This window comes from Chiloscyllium punctatum, chromosome 5 (genome assembly GCF_047496795.1).
Source record: "Chiloscyllium punctatum isolate Juve2018m chromosome 5, sChiPun1.3, whole genome shotgun sequence".
Lineage (NCBI taxonomy): Eukaryota > Metazoa > Chordata > Chondrichthyes > Orectolobiformes > Hemiscylliidae > Chiloscyllium > Chiloscyllium punctatum.
In genome coordinates, this window is record NC_092743.1 from 140,333,128 (window position 1) to 140,354,818 (window position 21,691).

The following is a 21,691-nucleotide window of genomic DNA, read 5'->3' on the forward strand; positions in this document are numbered from 1 at the left end:
CCAGGTTGACAGGGTTGTTAAGAAGGCATACAGTGTTTTAGCTTTTATTAATAGAGGGATCGAGTTCCGGAACCATGAGATTATGCTACAGCTGTACAAAACTCTGGTGTGGCCGCATTTGGAGTATTGTGTACAGTTCTGGTCACCGCATTATAAGAAGGATGTGGAAGCTTTGGAAAGGGTGCAGAGGAGATTTACTAGGATATTGCCTGGTATGGAGGGAAGGTCTTATGAGGAAAGGCTGAGGGACTTGAGGCTGTTTTCGTTAGGGAGCAGAAGGTTGAGAAGTGACTTAATAGAGACGTATAAGATAATCCAGAGGGTTAGATAGGGTGGACAGGGAGAGCCTTTTTCCAAGTATGGTGACGGTGAGCACGAGGGGGCATAGCTTTAAATTGAGGGGTGATAGATATAGGACAGATGTCAGAAGTAGTTTCTTTACTCAGAGTAGTAAGGGTATGGAATACTTTGCCTGCAACAGTAGTGGATTCACCAACTTTAAATACATTTTAAGTCATCATTGGACAGGCATATGGACGCACATGGAATAGTGTAGGTTGGATGGGCTTCAGATTGGTATGATGCAATATCGAGGGCCAAAGGGTCTGTACTGCGTTGTAATGTTCTATGTTCTATGAGCTGCTCGAGGAAGTGGTAGAGGTGGGTACAATGACAGGATTTAAAAGATATTTTGGACAGGTACATGAATAGGAACGGTTTAGAGGGATATTAGCCAAGCACAAGTACGCAGGTCTGGTTTAGTCTGGAAAACTTGGTCAGCATGGAAAAGCTGGACAAAAGAGTCTGTTTCCATGCTGTATGACTCTATGACCCGGTAATGCATCGTCTTCCCTTACTCTTGAACAACTGTTACCACAGCATCTTTTATGTCTTCTTGTCAGGCAAGTTGGGTTCATGTATGTCAATCAATCCAGTAGAGTCGGTATGGTTTAAGATTTAGATGAGAAATTTCGAAACTCAAAAGCATTGTGAATCTTCAGACAAAGAAAGTATCCTTGGTGGACAAGTAGAGCAGCACTGGAAGAAGCACAGTGTGAATAAATTGTTGAAATTTCTGCTAGCTTGGTGCAACATGTACAAGACAGAAGCCATAAAGCAGGACATACTACTGATCTGGAAGTGACTGAAAGTTGTACTAGTTGCAATTTAATGTATGATTAAATAATTTATTCTTCTCACATTAGGAACTGTTTGGGGCAGGCAGAGATTTCACTTGCATGCAGTATTATAATGACTGCTGCCAATCAGGGGATGATTTAGTCTTCTTCCAAGTTGATCACTATTTGAAAAACTGTGAGGGTAATAAAAGCAAAGTACAGTGGATGCTGGAGAAACTCAGCAGGACTGCCATCATCTGTGGAGAGAGAGCCAGAGTTAACATTCTGAGTCCAACATGCAACTTCTTTGGAATGATTTGGAGGAGCTGGTGTTGGACTGGGGTGGGCAGAGTTAAAAATGACACAACACCAGGTTACATTCCAACAGGTTTATTTGGAACCACAAACTTTTGAAGTGAAACTTAAGGTTTTATAACAAAAAGTTGACATCTCAGCCCAGACAGTGCCTTAAAGGTGTGACGTTAGCTTCTGTCTGTATTCTAATCTTTAGTCAGACCGGTTCTATTTCCAAAGTGGAATTCACAAAATATTACGTGAATTGACTACCTGCACTGATTGATTGCAGTATCTGCATTTTTTGAGCAATATAGAATGTTTCTGCAAATACAAATTCACCCCATAAACCTGTGTGTGCATGTGCAGGGGAGAGAGAGACAGACAGAATTTGTCTGCGGATGTGGGTGCACATGAGAGAGTGTGTTTGCATGTGTGCAAGCTTGGTAAAGTGTGTGAGAGTGAGTGTGATGGGGTATAAACCTATGAGAGGGGGGTGTACGTGGGTGTAAGTGTGGGGGGGGGGGGGTGAATGTGTATGAACATGAGAGAGGGTCTGCCTGTGTGTGAGTATGAGAGTGTATGTGCAATGGAATCACCTGTGACAAGAACTGAAGGGAGACTGTGATGAAGGGCTTTTGCCCGAAACGTCGACTTTCCTGCTCCTCAGATGCTGCCTGACCTGCTGTGCTTTTCCGGCACCACTCTAAACTAGACTCTGGTTTCCAGCATCTGCAGTCCTTGTTTTTACCTACAAGAACTGAAGGTACCAGTTGAGGTCATCCTCGTAGGTACTGAACTTGGCAATCAGCCTCTGCTTGGCCACTTTGCGTTGTTGCCTGTCCAGATGTCTGCCTTGTAGGATAGTCACCTGAAGGTCTAAGGTGGACTTCAGGACAGGCAACAACACAAAGTGAAGATTAGAGTGGTGCTGGAAATGCACAGCAGGTCAGGCAGTATCCAAGAAACAGGAAAATCGACATTTCAGGCAGGAGCCCTTCATCAGGATTTCCTGATGAAGGGCTCCTGCCCGAAAAGTCGATTTTCCTGTTTCTCGGATGCTGCCTGACCTGCTGTGCATTTCCAGCACCACTCTAACCTTGACTCTAATCTCCAGCATCTGCAGTCCTCACTTTTGTCTAACAACACAAAGTGGCCAAGCAGAGGCTGATAGCCAAGTTCAATACCAATGAGGGTGGCCCCAACTGGGACCTTGGGTTTATGTCACACGACAGGTGACCCCACTGCACTATATTTCGCTCTCTCTCGCTCTCTCTTTCTGGCTCTGTCACTCTCTGCCTCTGCCCCTTTGTTTGTTTCTCCCTTACACAGACTCTCTCCCAAACAAGCTCTCTCTGTTACGCCCCCCCCCCCCCCCACACACACACACACACACACACACACACACACACATTCTCGTAAACACACTCTCTCACATACACTCACTCTATCTCTCCTGCATGCACACACATATACTATATATAGGTTTTTGGGGTGAATTTGTATTTGCAGATACGTTCTGTTTTGTTCAAAAAATCCAGAACTTGTAGACAGTCAATCCATGTAAATACTTTGTAAATTCCATTTTGGAAATAGAGCCAGTCTGACAGATTAATCTCACATCTTCAGGTTTTATAACAAAAGGTGACATCTCGGCTCAGGCAATGCCTTACGTTATCTCAAAAAGGTGACTTAACAGAAGTTCTGAGATTTACATATTAATGAACCGAAACCAGCAAACCCATTCTAAAAGATGAAAGACTTAACAATCTAGGTTTGTTAAATGTATCATTGTATTACTGTAATCTTTTGATTAAAAATTCTGTGTCTTATGGTCCTGCTTCACAACCACCTGATGAAGAAGCAGCACTTCAAAAGCTCGTGCTTCCAAATAAACCTGTTGGAATGTAACCTGGTGTTGTCATTTTTAACTTTCTTCAGAATGTACTGTGCTGCGCAGTGTGATTTGGTAGCATCATTACTAGTTTAGTCCTGAAGAGCACATTTGTGAGATTGGATCTGCGGCAGTTGATGAGAAAGCCAATTTGAGAGAGAAACATATTTGATCTTCTAAAAATTGAAAAAACTGCAGATGTTGTAAATCAGAAACAAAAATAAAGGTTGCTGGAAAAGCTCACAGATGTTGCAGCATGTGTGAAGAGAAATCAGAGTTAGCGATTTGGGTCAAATGACCCATCCTCAGGTCTTGACCTTATTCTTGTCAACCTCTCTGCAAATGCATCTGCCCTTGACACTGCGTTTATGGAGATCAAGTTCTCTCATCACATTGAAGATCAGTTAATCAATTAAATTATGGCATGTCCACTACACTGAAAGGGAATAAGACCATAAGATATAGAAGGAGAGTTTAGGCCATTCAGCTCATTGAGTCTGCTCTGCCATTTGATCGTGGCTGTTAAGTTTCTCAACCCCGTTCTCCCACTTTCTCCCTGTAACCCTTGATCCCCTTGATACTCAAGAACCTATCTATCTCAGTCTTAAATATACTCAATAACCTGGCCTCCACAGTCTTCTGTGGCAGTGAATTCCATAGATTCACCATCCTCTGGCTGAAGAAATTTCTTTTTATTTCTGTTCTAAAAGGTCCACCCTTTATTCTAAGGCTGTATTCTCATGTCCCAGCCTCTCCTAGCAACTGAAACATCCTCCCAACATCTAGTCTGTCCAGGCAGTTCAGTATTCTGTATGTTTTAATTAGATCTCGCCTCGTCCTTCCAAACTCCATCAAGGAGCGACCCAGAGTCCTCAAATGTTCCTCATATGTTAAGCTTTTCATTCCAGGGACCATTCTTGTGAACCTCCTCTGAACACGTTCCAGGGCCCATGCATCCTTCCTGAGATATGGGGCCCAAAACTGTGCACTATACTCCAAATGTGATCTGACCAGAGCCTTTTAGAGCCTCAGAAGTACATCCTTGCTTTTATATTCAAGTCCTCTCAAAGTAAATGCCATCAATGCATTTGCCTTCCCAACTACAGACTCATTCTGCAAGTTTACCTTGAGAGAATCCTAGACGAGAACTCCCAAGTCTCTTTGCCGTTCAAACTTATCCATTTTCTCCCCATTTAGAAAATAGTTTGCACCTCTAGTCTTCCTACTGAAGTGCATGAGCTCACATTTGCCCTTGTTGTACTCCACCAACCTCCTCTTTGCCAACTGTCCTACCTGTCTAAATCCTTCTGCAATGATACCTGCCCCTCTACTTATCTTTGTATCATCTGGAAACTTAGCCAAGATGTCCTCAGTTCCTTCATCTAGATCGTTAATGTACAAATTGAAAGGTTGTGGTCTGAACACAGCCTTGTGGAACAGCTGTCCTGAGAGAGACCCTTTTATCCCCATTCTGTGCTTTCTGCCATTCAGCCAAGCTTCTATCCATGCTAGCACCTCGCTTCTAACACCATGGAGAAGCATCTGAAGAAGGGCTTATGCCCGAAACGTTGATTCTCCTGTTCCTTGGATGCTGCCTGACCTGCTGCGCTTTTCCAGCAGCACATTTTCAGCTCTGATCTCCAGCATCTGCAGTCCTCACTTTCTCCTCTAACACCATGGACCCTTATCTTAATCAGTAACCTTCTGTGTGACAACTTATCAAAAGCCTTCTTGAAGTCCAGGTAGATAACATCCATTGGCTCTTGGTCTAACCTGCTTGTTACATCCTCAAAGAATTGTAGCAGATTTTCTAGGCATGCCCCCCTCCCGGTAATTTTCCATCTTTTGCCTTTCTCCCTTTTTTAAACAGGAGTGTCACTTCAATAATTTTCCAGTCCTCTGAGACTCTGATTCTAGTCATTCCTGAAAGATTACCACAAATACCTCCGGTATCTGTTCAGCTATCTCTCTTAGAACTCTGGGGTGCAGTCTATCTGGTCCAGGTGATTTATCCACCTTCAGGCCATACTCAGCTCTGCCCCCTCACTTCTCGAATATTTGGGATATTACTCGTATGTTCCACCATCAGTGAAGACTGATGCAAAGTAATTATTCAGCTCCTCAGCCAAATTGTTTCTCATTACTATCTCTCCAGCGGCCCAGTGTTCACTTTTGCCTCTCTTTCGCCCTATAGACATCTAAAACTCTTACAGTCTTCCTTTATTTTACTGACATGCTTACCTTCATACTTACTGTTCTCCATCCTTATTTATTCTTTTGTCATCCTCTGTTAGTCTTTATCAGCTGCCCAATCCTCTGGTTTCCCACTGCCCCTCGCTGCGTTATATGCTTTATCTTTTGCTTTTATGCTATCCCTGACTTCTGCTCTCAGCCATGGTTGCCCCATCCTCCCTGTACCATGCTTCTTTTTCCTCAGGATGCATCTCTGCTGGGTCTCCCGAATTATTCCCAGAAACTCCTGCAATTGCTCTTCCACAGTTTTTCCTGCTCGGCTCCTCTTGCAGTCAATTCTACTCTGCTCATGCCTGTATAGTTGCCTGTATTCAGCTATAATACCATTACCTCCTGATTCTATCTTCTCCTTCTCAAATTGCAGAGTAAATTCGACCATGTTATGATCTGTGCCTCCTAGGGGTTCCTTCATCTTAAGCTCCTTATCAAGTCTGCCTCATTCCACAAAATTAAATCCAGTATTGCATGTACCCTGGTGGGCTACACCACAAGCTGCTCCAAAAGGTCGTCTTGTAGACATTCCACAAATTCTTTTCCTTGCAATTTACTACCAACTTGATTTTCCCAGTCCACCTGCATATTGAAATCTCACCAAGGTCACTTTAACTTTGCTTTACCTACACATCTTTTCTATCTCTTGGTGTATCTTGCGCTCCAGTTCGTAATTACTGTTTGGAGGCCTATATGTAACTCCAGCTATGGTATTTTTAAAAACCTTTTGTGGTTCCTAAATTCTACCCACACAGATTCTACACCCATCTGACCCTACTTTGTTTCTTACTATTGATTTAATTTCATTTCTTACGAATAGGGCAACCCCACCCCTCTGCCCACCTGACTATCTTTTTGATAGGATGTATATCCTTGAATATTCAGCTCTCCACCCTGATCCTCTTGCAGCCACATCTGTGATGCCCACCATGTCATACCTGCCAATTTTGATCTGTGCCACAAGCTCATTTACCTTATTGCTGCTTTTGCATCCATTCAGATATAACACCTTTAGTCCTGTATTAACTGTCCCTCTTGTCATTGTGATTCGTTTGTCCAACGTGTTTGAAGTTTGATTGTTAACCCTTTCGTGATACTCTGCCCTATTTGTATCTGTGCTGGAGACTTTAATACTACTCCGGAGTTCTGCACTCTTAAACTCCTTTTAATTTGGGTTTTCTTAATTACCGATACAGCTGAACCTTCCTCCCTTTCTCCCATCCCCCCTCTCCACCCCACCCCTATTAATTGGTTCAAAGTCCTGTCTCTAGTTATGTGATTCGCAAGTACTCTGGTCCCAACATGGTTCAGATGAAGACTGTCCCTTTGGAATGGGTCCCTTCTTCCCCAGTACAGGTGTCATGTCCCAGGAATTCAAACCCATTTCTTCATTTACCTGCTTAATCTTACTGACCCTGTACCAGTTAGGTGGTGGCTCAGGTAGTAAGCCAGAGATTATGACTTTTTTGGTTCTGCTTTATAATTAAACTCCCAGCTATTCATACTATCTTAGCAGAACCTCTGCTCTAGTTTTTTCTGTCAGTGGTACCTACGTGGACCACGGCACTGGATCTTACCCTCCCACTCCCTCTGCAACCCTGATGAGATATCCTGAACCTGAGCACCAGGCAGGCAACATAACCTTTGGGACTCTTGATCCTGATGGGAGAAAGTGAGGACTGCAGATGCTGGAGATCAGAGCTGAAAAATGTGTTGCTGGAAAAACGCAGCAGGTCAGGCAGCATCCAAGGAGCAGGAGAATTGACGTTTTGGGCATAAGCCCTTCTTCAGGAATGAGGAGGGTGTGCCAAGCAGGTTAAGAAAATAGATAGGGAGGCGGGACTTGGGGGAGGGGCGCTGGGAATACGATAGGTGGAAGGAGGTTAAGGTGAGGGTGATAGGCCAGAGAGGGGGTGGGGGCGGAGTGGTCGGGAAGAAGATTGCAGGTCAACAATGCGGTGCTGAGTCAGAGGGTTGGGACTGAGATAAGGTGGGGGGAGGGGAAATGAGAAAGCTGGAGAAATCTGCATTCATCCCTTGTGGTTGGAGAGTTCCTAGGCGGAAGATGAGGCGCTCTTCCTCCAGGCGTCGTGTTGCCATGGTCTGGCGATGGAGGAGGCCAAGGACCTGCATGTCCTTGGCGGAGTGGGAGGGGGAGTTAAAGTGTTCAGCCACAGGGCGGTTGGGTTGGTTGGTGCGGGTGTCCTAGAGGTGTTCTCTGAAACGTTCCGCAAGTAGGCGGCCTGTCTCCCCAATGTAGACAAGGTCACATCGGGTGCAGCGGATGCAGTAAATGATGTGTGTGGAGGTGCAGGTGAATTTGTGACGGATATGGAAGGATCCCTTGGGGCCTTGGAGGGACGTGAGGGGGGAGGTGTAGGTGCAAGTTTTGTATTTCTTGCGGTTGCAGGGGAAGGTGCCGGGAGTGGCAGTTGGGTTGGTGGGGGGTGTGGACCTGACGAGGGAGTCGCGGAGGGAGTGGTCTTTCCGGAACGTTGATAGGGGAGGGGAGGGAAATATATCCCTGGTGGTGGAGTCTCTTTGGAGGTGGCAGAAATTACCAAGGATGATACGATGTATCTGGAGGTTGGTGGGTGGTAGGTGAGAACCAGTGGGATTCTGTCCTGGTGGCGATTGGAGGGGCGGGGTTCAAGGGCGGAGGAGAGGGAAGTGGAGGAGATTTGGTAGAGAGCATCGTCAACCATGTCTGAGGGGAAATTGCGGTCTTTGAAGAAGGAGGCTATGTGGGTTGTTCGGTGTTGGAATTGGTCCTCCTGGAGTAGATGCGGCGGAGGCGAAGGAATTGGGAATATGGGATGGCGTTTTTACAGGGGGCAGGGTGGGAGGAGGTGTAGTCTAGGTAGCTGTGGGAGTCTGTCGATTTATAGTAAATGTCCGTGTTGAGTCGGTCGCCCGAGATAGAAATGGAGAGGTCTAGGAAGGGGAGGGAGGAGTCTGAGATGGTCCAGGTAAATTTGAGGTCGGGGTGAAAGGTGTTAGTAAAGTGGATGAACAGTTCAACCTCCTCATGGGAGCACGAGGTAGTGCCGATACAGTCATCGATGTAGTGGAGGAAAAGGTGGGGGGTGGTGCCAGTGTAGCTGTGGAAGATGGACTGTTCCATATATCCGACCAAGAGGCAGGCATAGCTGGGGCCCATGCGGGTGCCGATGGCTCCTCCTTTGGTTTGGAGGAAGTGGGAGGATTGCAAAGAGAAGTTGGTCAGAGTGAGGACCAGTTCATCAGTCGAAGGAGGGTGTCAGTGGAAGGGTACTGGTTGGGTCGGTGGGAAAGGAAGAAGCAGAGGGCTTTGAGGCCTTCGTGATGAGGGATGGAGGTGTATAGGGACTGGATGTCCATGGTGAAGGTAAGGTGGGGAAGCGAAAATCATGGAGGAGGTGGAGGGCGTGGGTGGTGTCCCGAACGTAGGTGAGGAGTTCTTGGACTAAGGGAGCAGGACCGTGTCGAGGTATGCAGAGATGAGTTCGGTGGGGCAGGAGCAGGCTAAGACAATGGGTCAGCTAGGGCAGTCAGGTTTGTGGATTTTGGGCAGGAGGTAGAAACGGGCGGTGCGGGGTTGTGGGACGATGAGGTTGGAGGTGGTGGATAGGAGATCCCCTGAGGTGATGAGGTTCTGGATGGTCTGGGAGATGATGGTTTGGTGGTGGGAGGTGGGGTCATGGTCAAGGGGGCAGTAGGAGGAGGTGTCCGTGAGCTGGCGTTTAGCCTCAGCGGTGTAAAGATCGGTGCGCCAAATTACCACTGCGCCTCCCTTGTCTGCCGGTTTGATAGTGAGGTTGGGGTTGGAGCAGAGGGAGTGGAGGGCTGTACGTTGCGAGGATGAGAGGTTGGAGTGGGCGAGAGGGGTGGACAGGTTAAGGCGGTTAATGTCGCCACGGCAGTTGGCTATGAAGAGATTGAGGGTGGGTAAGAGGCCAGTACAGGGTGTCCTGGTGGATGGGGTGTGTTGGAGGCAGGAGAAGGGGTCGTCAGAGGGTGGGCGAGAATCCTGGTTGAAGAAGTAGGCGCGGAGGCAAAGGTGGTGGAAGATTTATTGAATGTCTCGCTGCGTGTTGAACTCGTTAATACAGGAGCGTAGGGGAATGAAGGTGAGGCCTCTGCTGAGGACTGATCTTTCATCCTCAGAAAGGGAGAGGTCTGGAGGGATGGTGAAAATACGGCTTGGCTGGGAGCTAGGACCTGGTGTGAGGCTGGAGTTGGGAGTGGGGGAAGGGTTAGGCGTGGGGGTGGAGGCGCATGCGGTATAGTGGTTGTGCAGGTGAGTGACGTCATTGGGGGCGGAAGTGGATGCCGCGACGGCAACTCCAGGGGCGGATGTGGCTGCCGCGACGGCAGAAACTGTGTTGTTCCCGGTGGCTGTGGACCCCGTGGAGGCCTCGAATCTGTCAGCGATGGTCTTCCTGGCGATCGAGGAGGCAGTTGGGCGGCGATCGCGGTGGCTGCATGGTTGGTGGGGGCAGAAGTGACATCATGGTTCACGGCGGCGGTTGCTGCAGCAGCCGCGTGGTTAATGGCACCCCGAACAGTTCTGGAGGCCGATGGAAGATACTGGAACGGTTGAGGAATCCAGAGTGTGGGGGTAAGTACATGAAAGTTTTTGGTACTTACTGTCTTTAATTTCCGACATGGCTAGGAAGAACTGCTTGTTTAGTGTATAGATTCTTCTGTGGATGAAGAACAGTCGAGGTCCTTTACAGGTCTGTGAGAGTGTTGTCCTGAGCTAGGGTAGGGCTGACTGATCCCGCACGGACTCCAGCTTACGTTCAGACCAACAAAATTTGGACCCAGCCAGGACAACCAGTACCTCCAACAAATCAAAAGCCTCCAGCAACAGACCTCCCTCTGGATCCTCCGCTCCACGCTTGCAGCTATGTGCCGCTACCTACATTCCCTGCAGTCAGCCCTACGCTAGCTCAGGACAACACTCTCACAGACCTGTAAAGGACCTCTACTGTTCTTCATCCACAGAAAAATCTATATACTAAACAAGCAGTTCTTCCTAGCCATGTCGGAAATTAAAGACCGTAAGTACCAAAAACTTATCCCCACACTCTGGATTCCTCAACCGTTCCAGTATCTTCCATTGGCCTCCAGAACCACTCGGGGCGCCATTAACCACGCGGCCGCTGCAGCAACCGCTGCTGTGAACCATGACGTCACTTCTGCCCCCACCGACCATGCAGCCTCCGCGATCGCCACCCAGACACAGCCTCCTCGATCGCCAGGAAGACCATCACCCATAGATTCGCGGCCTCCGCGGGGTCCACAGCCACCGGGAACAACACCGTTTCTGCCGTTGCCACAGCCACTTCCGCCCCCAATGAAGTCACTCACCTGCACACTGACCACGCCGCCTGCGTCTCCGCCACAACGCTGAACTCTGCCCCCACACCGAACTCCGCTCCCATGCCCAACTCTGCTCCCACGCCTAACCCCACCCCCACTCCCAGATCCAGCCCCACACCAGGTCCTAGCTCCCATCCCTCCCGTATTTTCACCATCCCTCCAGACCTCGCCTTCTCTGAGGATGAACGATCAGTCCTCAGCAGAGGCCTCACCTTCATCCCCCTACGCTCCCGGATTAACGAGTTCAACATGCGGCGAGTGCTGCAGTTCCCATTCCTGTCCACACAGGGAGCAAAACGTTTGAACCTGTTGGACAAAGACAGGGGCTAAGGCTCCTGCAATCTACCTCCTGGATCCCTCTACCTGCCTCACTCTCACCTTACTTTCCTGTCCCTGACCACAGGTTGAACTTGAGTTACTTCGTCTAAAGGGTGTGACTCTCCTGAAACACAGCATCCAGGTAACTCTTTCCCCTCCCTGATGTGTTGGAATGTTTGAAACTCAGACTCCAACTCATCGACTCTGACCTGGAGATCCTCCACCACCAACATTTACAACAGACATAGCCACATCATGCAGAAAAACCTGACCCTCCATCCTTATTTATTTAGTTTTGAATTTTTAAAAAAAAGTTTTTAACTGTTTTTCTATCTTTGCTTATGCAAGTTGTAACCCATAAATTAACAAGATTCAATTTAACACATTCAAATTTAGCAGACCCCTTGTTAGCCAGTCAAATCATAGCCCTCATGTGACGTCACTTTTCAGTTTCTCCTCAGTCGAAACCGTTTTGAATCAGAATCTCTTACCTTCCCAGACTGCTCTCCATTTGGTCCCGCTCAGCTCTGGTCCTGAAGTGCAGGCCCCAAATCCACAAGGTAAGTTCTTATCTCTTACCTGTGAACAGAATGTTTCAGAACACTAAAAGCTGAGCATCTGTGAGATGGTATGGGTCATCTGCAAGTCCTGGCATCAACCTTTGCTCAATGAGGAGTGTAGCAGTAGCAGCAGGCATGCTTAAACATGCAATGTCAATTGACTGAAACTATAAGCTTTCCTGATGGTTGTGCAGCTTTTGAGCTCTGCCTGAGAACATGGTGAAGACTAGATTTTTGAATGTTTTTATGGAGGAAGTAGATTGATTCCATTACCAAAATAAAATCTAATACTTTTGGAAGCAGATAGGTGTGTGGAATTTGCAAACTTCATATTAAATGATGGTGCAAAGGACCAAATGACCTACTTCTCTTAATTTGTATGGTTGCATGCAAGACTAGTCAGCTAGAGGTTCTGCTGTGAGTAATTCAAAACCTGACCCCTCAAAGCCGGCCTTCCATCTACAAAATAAAATTTATCATTGTGATGGAGTACTATGCACTTGTCTGAGTGAGTACAGCTCCAATGACACTCAAGGTGCTTGACATCATTCTGACAAATTAATTTGTTTGCTTGGAACCTTGTCTTAAACATTTATGCCCTCCAAAGCTCTGAGCATAATGGCAGCAGTGTACAGAACAACGTTAATTATCCAAACAAAATGGGTGGGGAATATTTTGTTCGGATAACTGATTGATTGTTTGGATAATGGATAATGTTTTTTACAGGACCTTGAGATCTTGTTTGGTTAATCCAAAATTTGGATAATTGACATTCGGATAACCAAAGTTGTTCTGTATACCTGAAAAGATGCACTGCCAAAACTCTCCAATTCTCCTTCGACAGCAACTTCCAACACACCCATTACTGCTTAGGGGGACGGGTTCATAAGAGCATCTGCACTGCAAGTTCCCCTCCATGTTCGCCACCAACACCATAGACTTATAATGACTTCACTTGTTGCCAGGTCAAAATCCTGGAAACGAGATATATCCATATACCCCTCCCTCAGTGACTAAAGCAATTCAAGAAAATTCCACAGGCAGTTAGGGATGGGTAATAAACACTGGCCTTATTAGTGATGCTTCACATCCCTTTAACAAATTAAAACAAACGTTACAGAACTGTAAGGTTCCTTCATGTGAAATACAGCCTTCATGTTAAGCACTTTTTTTTTTGTGTTGCAGTATCACCAGAATCTGGAGAATTGGCTTCTGCAAGGAAGATCAGAAGGTTGCTTAGTTTTCAAAGATATTTTCGATCTGCTCATTTATTTTGTGGTGTTACTCCTCTAAATTCTCTCAGCATTCTGGATGATAATTACAATGGCCAAGCCATGGTGAGTTTGAAATACGAACTGAACATAAGTAAGTGTAGACAGAGTTCTGATGTTGGTCTTGGTGTTTCTTTTGCTAAAGGATTTAGGATACGGATGTATGTTTACAATTCTAGAAATGCTTTTATTCATGTAAATTTCTTTAAAACCATTATCAGACACTTAGGCTTTCAAGTTGTGGGTTTTCGTTCTTATGCCTGTCTTCACTTTCCTTTACAATTTTTAGTTTGGGTGGGGCAAGGAAATGCATTGAACTAATGACCATGACTGTGATGCCTGAACACCTTTTTATGGATGGTTGTTTTGAGACCGTTTACACGAAAGATTTTGCTTCTGTCAGACTACATTGCAGTACTCTGTGAGAAGGGAAAATCACGTGCTGAATGCAGTTTTATCATTTACTTGCTCAGCAAGATTATCATCCTGATTTGAGGATTATTAATCAATGCTCTCAATTTCAAACTTCTCAACCAAAGCAAAACAGTACAGATGCTGGAAGTCTGATATAAAAGTGGAATATATGTGTTAGGTTGAGATCCAAAGTTAACATTTCAAGTTGTTCCATCTTTTTGACCGGAATGTTTTGTCTCCATTCATAGATGTTGTCTGACATTGAGTAGTTCCAGAATTTTCTTGTGAACCTTAGTAACTGCTGATTTCAGAATTGTTTACTATTAAGGCATAGTTATCTCTCTGAGTAACAGTAGTTCATTACAGTGGTAAATAGGGTAAAATGTCTGCTTCACACGCACAAGTTACCTGGATAATTCAGATCAGCAGACACTAGAAGTGCTTAGACTTGACGTTGTGGTGTTGACTCAGTCATTTGAGAAATTTCTAGAACCTTGTTAAATTGGCTCCTTTCTATATGAGTGCTCAATGATGGATGCATTCCGCTTCCTATTCTTATTTGCCCTATTCCACATATTGCCTTAGTGGTTATGATTTTTAATTCAGTCTTTAGCGGCTCACACCCCTTCAGCTGAACCTTTTATTTATTTTAAAAAAGTACTACCTATGTTGGCATTCAGGTGGACCATGATGATTGAATCTTATTAATAAAGCAGCTATATATAGTGATTTATAGCTTTTATAAATTTTAGATTCAAACATTATTGAGTTGATATTGCTATTTACATTTTATGTAACATAGCTTGCTGCCATATATCTACACACCAAAAGAAATTTTATTTCAGTGCCATCAGAGTCAGTTTTCAGAAGCATTTTTAGGATTTCAAAGGGGGATGTTTTCTTTCTTGGTATGATTTTTGACACTCATTGAACCCAATTTTTATTCCACATGCCAGATATTGGGCTTCATTTACATAACTCAGATTTGTCTTTTTTGTTCACCAACTTGGGTTTGGTTGGGAAATGTGCTTTTAGGAACTTCAGGGAAAGGGACATACACAAAGATGGCTTCACTGATATGAAGTCATTAATGTCTAACTGGCTTAAAAGGTAAGATTATATTCAATAAATAATTTCTTTCCTTTAGTTACCTCTTGCTAATACCAGTCTCCCTTAACTAAATGTCCTCCATTTGACATCTCCATCTGAAGACCATATTCTCTTAGTGCAAAAGCAAGATACTGTGGATGCCAGAAATCTTCTGTCACAGATGTTGCCAGACTGTTGCATATTTCCAGCATTTTATTTGTTGCTCTCTTGGTGCCTTCTGGATTTGAAGAACAAACCATTTTTGTAATTAAGAAAAAATAAAATTTCAAACTCAAATGCTTTTTTTGAATTAGCTTGCAGAGGATTTTTGTCCCAAACGTGATTAATTTTCTCTCTGCTTTCAGCGCATGCTAGAAAAGGATGGAAATTGGAATTTTGACATCTTTCTTTTTGACAGATTAACAAATGGTAAGTTGAATCAAATATTTACATTGAATTTTTTTTAGAGAAACAATGTATTCTATCCACCACTCATCTTCCCCCCCCCCCAAAACAAAGTAGTTTGACAGGTTAAGATTCATTGATGTGTAGTAGATAGGCTAACATACAATAACCTTTTTTTTTGTTATTGGTAGCACTGTTAACTACAGATCCTCTAAACAATAGATCTGACATTTTCCTCATCCAACATTTCCTAAAACTCTGTTTGATAAAGGTTTTGTGACTTTCTAAAAAGTATTTCTATAATATTATGGTGCCTTACACTGAACCAGACCATAGAAAAGCAAGCCATTGTGATCCCTTCAAAACATTGATAGAGCAGGCATGAAAAATTGCTGAAGTAAATTTTGATTATTTTGTTCCAATCTTACACAAATAAAACAAATTTCCACACCAAGGCTATTTCATTCCATTTACCTTCATGTATATCTAAAATTTGAGGCAAATCATTCATCCTATCTTCTGATGGTTCCAACTGTACCTTCAACCACATTTACATAATTATTAAAATGGTATTCCAGTTCTCTGAGCCATCATGTGGATTTCCAATTGCACCTAGGGTTGGAGGCTATTTTTCAACTGACATTCATCTCAACCTGAACTGTCCAATAGTATTGTTTGAATTTAAGGTGACAGAACTGTTCCCATTCATGTAGGGGATTATAACTTTTTTGCAGTGGCCTTTTTTCCCCAGCGAGGTCTGGAGTGCATGTAAGAACAAATGAAATAGGAGCACGTGTAGGCCATTTGACCATTGTCTGTCTATTTCTTCCCAACTCCAAAAAGATGTTTGCTGTCTTTTCAAAATGTTCACAGCTCATTTGATCTTGGCCTCACTTCCACTTTCCTTCCTGTCTCCCATAACCCTGACCTTCCTTGTAATGGCCATCTAACTCATTCTGAATATATTCACTATCTCAAACTCTAATTCTTGTGAGCGAAGAGAATTTCTGACAGTTGGGCCTCTCGGAGATGAAATTCCTTCCCATTCCATCTTGAAGAGGAGACCCTTGCTTTGAAATTGTGTCCTGTAGTTCTAGGTTCCACCATATTAGCATGTATCTCAGAATTTTATATCTTTTAACAAGAGCATTTCATATTTTTCTAAATTTCACCAAATATTTCCTCAAACGCCACTTCATTTGTCTGAGGAATCTGCCCAGTGAACCTCCACAAATTGTTTGTTTATGCAAGGTAGACTTGCAATACTGCCTGAACAAGTAAACAGTGCTTATAATGAGTGTCTCGTTACTTTCTAAAAAAAACGCAGTAATCCTTCAACAATCTTTAGGTTTTTAAAACCATTTCTTCTCCACATTCATAATAATGAGAAAATAATGTAATGCAGGCTTTATAACAGCTTTGCAAGATCAGTAAAACTGCTGAACTCCAGTACTGATATAAGAATTGGTGCCATCAATATCCAGGAAACATTTAACGAGTGTGGCATCAAGGAGCCTTGGCAAAACTAGATTCAAATTTTCACCTCTTGACATTCATTGGAATTACCTTCACTGAATTTCCCATTATCAACATCCTGGAGTTGGAACGATGCAGACATGCTGTGGTGACAAGAAGAGATCAGAGGCTAGGAATATTGCAGGGAGTATCTCATCTCCTGACTGCCCAAAGTGTGTTCACCATCTACAGTGCACAAGTCAGGTCTCCCAACTTGCCTGGATTGGGGCAGCTATAACAGCAATCAAAAAGCTTGATATCAATCTGCTTGATTGGCACCATGTCCACAAGCATCCACTGCCCACGAGTGTCGCTCAGTTGCAGCAGTGTGTTTGATCCTTAAACAACAACATTCAAACTCACAGCCACGACCACCTAGAAGCAGATATATAGGAACACCAGTACCTGCAAATTCCTGTCCAAGTCACTCACCATCCGGGCACCACTCAAAATTGCTAAGTCATCATCCTGGGACTCTCTCGCTTATGGCATTGTGATCTACCTACAACAAGCAATTCAAGGAAACAGCTACCTTCTCAAGGTCAACTTGGGTTGGGCAATAAACAATCCACATTCTGTGAGTGAATAAAAATAATTTTCCATGGCGCCCAGTTAACTTTGCTGCATTAGAACTGCCAGCTCTCACCTGCTGCATTCAAAAAAGTGTAACATATTTCAGTAAGGAGAAATTGAAACAAATTACTTAAATATTGGCATAAAATGTTCAAAATGTGGCTGGGTCCTACTAATGGGAATACATGGGAGCCAGATATAACATGATGGGAGGATGAAAGCAAGCTGCAGGCAAATGGAATGTTGGCCTTTATTTCAGAGGGAATAGAACACAAAAATTGTGTGTTCTGTAGAACGGTCACTCTATTTGAAACATTAATGTTGTTTCCTCTTCACAGATGCTGTGAGGTCAGCTGAGCTTCTCCAGCAATCTCTGTTCTTGTTTATGAAAGTGGGGAGGTTTTGTTAAAATTATACAAGGTACTCATCAATCCACATCTGGAATACTGTGAACAGTTTTACGCCCCTTAGCTAAGGAAAGATATACTGCCAATGGAAGCAATCCAGAGGAAGTTCACTCAGCTGATGCTGGGTATGGAGGAACTGGTTTATGGGAAAAGGTTGAGTAGGTTGGGCCTGCAGCCTTTGGAATTTCAAAGAATAAGAGGGCAGCATGGTGGCTCAGTGGTTAACACTGCTGCCTCACAGCGCCAGGGTCCCAGGTTCGATTCCCGCATGGGCAGCTGTCTGTGTGGAATTTGCACATTCTCCCCGTGTCTGCGTGGGTTTCCTCCGGGTGCTTCGGTTTCCTCCGACAGACACAAAGATGTGCAGGTCAGGTGAATTGGCCATGCTAAATTGCCCGTAGTGTTAGGTGCATTAGTCAGAGGAAATGGGTCTGGGTGGGTTACTCTTTGGAGGGTCGATGTGGACTTGGGCGGAAGGGCCTGTTCCCACACTGTAGGTAATTTAATCTAATCTAATCAAGAGGAGACCTTTATTGAAATATAAAAGATTCTTAGGGGACTTGACAAGGTCGAAACTGAAAGGTTGCCTCCTGTTGTGGGAAGGTCTAGAACCAGAGGGCATAACCTCCAAATAAGATGTCACCCATTTCAGACTGAGGTCGGGAATTTTTTCTCCAGGGTTTGGTAGTGTATCTGTGGAATTCTTTACCGCAGGGGTCTGTTGTTCAGTATATTCAAGGCTGAGAGACATATATTTAATTTGAATCGTTAAGGCATTCTGGGTTTATAGAGAAGTTGAGGATTACCAGATCAGCCATGATCTCATTGAATTAAAGAGCAGACTCGATGGGTTGACTAGCCTTCGTTTGCTCCTGTATCTTGAGAGTTCATTGATGCCATTAAATATGGAGGAAATTTAGGTGTATTGTTTTCGATAAAAATGCGTAGGTTTCCTGCATCTGAACTACCTTAATCTTTTATGCTCTAAAATAGTATGATGCTAAAATTAATTTGTTTTGGAACAAGCTTTCAGGAAACTTGGGGCTGTTGAAACTGAGCTATAGGCTTTCTTTCACTTTGAGTCATGTGTTTTATACTGTATGGAAAGCCTTCATATGCTAATATGTAATATTGGTTTAATAATGAGGTGCTCTGTCAAGCTTGATCTTGAAAGTACTGTTGTAGATGAAAGCTAACTATGCAAGAATGAAATTAATGTAATGACAATTGATCAATTTCCTGTATTTATTCCTTTTCTAGGAAATAGTTTGGTTACTTTGACCTTCCATTTGTTTAAATACCATGGACTTATTGAGCATTTCCACTTGGATTCGGTTAAACTGCGTCGGTTTTTAGGTGAGCAACTTTATACATTTACCAACTGTCATTACCCATTGGTCTCAATTTTGGATATAATAAAACAAAGACTGTGGATGCTGGAAATCTGAAACAGAAACAGCAACTGCTTGAGAAATACCGAGGCCTTGGCTGTGGAGAGCAAGCAGAATTAATGTTGGAAATCTATCATAGCAATTACTGAAACATGGCTCCGGGATGGGCAGGACTGGCAGCTTAATGTTCCAGGATACAAATGCTACAGGAAGGATAGAAAGGGATGCAAGAGCGGAGGGGGAGTGGCATTTCTGATAAGGGATAGCATTACAGCTGTGCTGAGGGAGGATATTCCCGGAAATACATCCAGGGAAGTTATTTGGGTGGAACTGAGAAATAAGAAAGGGATGATCACCTTATTGGGATTATATTATAGACCCCCCAATAGTCATAGGGAAATTGAGTAACAAACTTGTAAGGAGATCTCAGCTATCTGTAAAAATAATACGGTAGTTATGGTTGGGAATTTTAACTTTCCAAACATCGACTGGGACCGCAATGTGTTAAAGGTTTAGATGGAGAGGAATTTGTTAAGTGCGTACAAGACAATTTTCTGATTCAGTATGTGGATGTACCTACTAGAGAAGGTGCAAAACTTGACCTACTCTTGGGAACTAAGGCAGGGCAGGTGACTGAGGTGTCAGTGAGGGGAGCACTTTGGGGCCAGCGACCATAATTGGGCGGCACGGTGGTTAGCACTACTGCCTCACAGCGCCAGAGACCCGGGTTCATTTCCCGCCTCAGGCGACTGACTGTGTGGAGTTTGCACATTCTCCCCGTGTCTGCGTGGGTTTCCTCCGGGTGCTCCGGTTTCCTCCCACATTCCAAAGATGTGCAGGTCAGGTGAATTGGCCAGACTAAATTGCCCGTAGTGTTAGGTAAGGGGTAGATGTAGATGTAGGGGTATAGGTGGGTTACGCTTCGGCGGGGCAGTGTGGACTTGTTGGGCCGAAGGGCCTGTTTCCACACTGTAAGAAATCTAATCTAATCTAAATAATTCTATTCGTTTTAAACTCGTGATGGAAGAGGATAGACCAGATATAAAAGTTGAAGTTCTAAATTGGCGAAAGGCCAATTTTGACGGTATTAGGCAAGAACTTTTGGGTGGCACGGTGGCTCAGTGGTTAGCACTGCAGCCTCACAGCACAAGGGACCCGGGTTCAACTCCACCCTCGGGCGACTGTCTGTGTGGAGTTTGCACATTCTCCCTGTGTCTGCGTGGGTTTCCTTGGGGTGCTCCGGTTTCCTCCCACAGTCCAAAGATGTGCAGGTTTGGTGAATTGGCATGCTAAATTGCCTGTAGTGTTAGGTGCATTAGTCAGGGGGGAAATGGGTCTGGGTGGGTTGCTCTTCAGAGGGTCGGTGTGGACTTGTTGGCCCGAAGGGCCTGTTTCCACACTGTAGGGAATCTAATCATCTAATCTAAAATCGGAATCTAACCAACTTTCGAAATCTGATTGGAGGCAGATATTTGCAGGTAAAGGCACGGCTGGAAAATGGGAAGCCTTCAGAAATGAGATAACAAGAATCCAGAGAAAGTTATATTCCTGGGTCAGGGTGAAAGGGAAGGCTGGTAGGTATAGGGAATGCTGGATGACTAAAGAAATTGAGGGTTTGGTTAAGAAAAGGGAAGCAAGCATATGTCAGGTACAGACAGGATCGATCGAGTGAATTCCTTAGAAGAGTATAAAGGAAGTAGGAGTATACTTAAGAGTGAAATCAGGAGGGCAAAAAGGGGACATGAGATAGCATTGGCAAATAGAACTAAGGAGAATCCAAAAGGTTTTTACAAATATATTAAGGACAAAGGAGTAACTAGGGAGAGAATAGGGCCCCTCAAAGATCAGCAAGACGGCATTTGTGTGGAGCCACTGAAAATGGGGGAGATACTAAATGAATATTTTGCATCAGTATTTACTGTGGAAATGAATATGGAAGATATAGACTGTAGGGGAAATAGATGATGACATCTTGCAAAATGTCCAGATTACAGAGGAGGAAGTGCTGGATGTCTTGAAACGGTTAAAGGTGGATAAATCCCCAGGACCTGATCAGGTGTACCTGAGAACTCTGTGGGAAGCTAGAGAAGTGATTTCTGGGCCTCTTGCTGAGATATTTGTATCATCGATACTCACAGGTGAGGTACTGGAAGACTGGAGGTTAGCTAACGTGGTGCCACAGTTTAATAAGGGCGGTAAAGACAAGCCAGGGAACTATAGACCGGTGAGCCTGACCTCCGTGGTGGACAATTTGTTGGAGGGAATCCTGAGGGATAGGGTGCACATGTATTGGGAAAGGCAAGGACTGATTAGGGATAGTCAACATGGCTTTGTGCATGGGAAATCATGTCTCACAAACTTGATTGAGTTTTTTGAAGAAGTAACAAAGAAGATTGATGAGGTCAGAGCAGTAGATGTGATCTATATGGGCTTCAGTAAGGCATTTGACAAGGTTCCCGTTGGGAGACTGATTAGCAAGGTTAGATCTCATGGAATACAGGGAGAACTAGCCATTTGGATACAGAGCTGGCTCAAAGGTAGAAGACAGAGGGTGGTGGTGGAGGGTTGTTTTTCAGACTGGAGGCCTGTGACCAGTGGAGTGCCACAAGGATCGGTGCTGGGCCCTCTACTTTTTGTCATTTACATAAATGATTTGGATGTGAGCATAAGAGGTACAGTTAGTAAGTTTGCAGATGACACCAAAATTGGAGGTGTAGTGGACAACGAAGAAGGTTACCTCAGATTACAACAGGATCTGGACCAGATGGGCCAATGAGCTGAGAAGTGGCAGATGGAGTTTAATTCCAATAAATGTGAGGTGCTGCATTTTG

The 21,691-nt window shown here is 44.4% G+C and overlaps 1 protein-coding gene across 4 annotated transcripts in view; it reads left to right on the forward strand.

Moving 5' to 3' along the window:
- pde7a (phosphodiesterase 7A) overlaps positions 1–21,691 on the forward strand; it is a 150,465-nt gene that overhangs the window by 81,423 nt on the left and 47,351 nt on the right. For 2 of the 4 annotated variants that reach the window (XM_072571527.1, XM_072571526.1), the window contains exons 4-7: positions 11,735–11,795; positions 12,981–13,132; positions 14,935–14,998; positions 18,730–18,825. In XM_072571527.1, the coding sequence (XP_072427628.1) occupies positions 11,735–11,795; positions 12,981–13,132; positions 14,935–14,998; positions 18,730–18,825 (373 nt within the window). The remainder of the gene's footprint in view (positions 1–11,734; positions 11,796–12,980; positions 13,133–14,934; positions 14,999–18,729; positions 18,826–21,691) is intronic. The other 2 variants (XM_072571523.1, XM_072571524.1) reach the window with 1 other exon arrangement.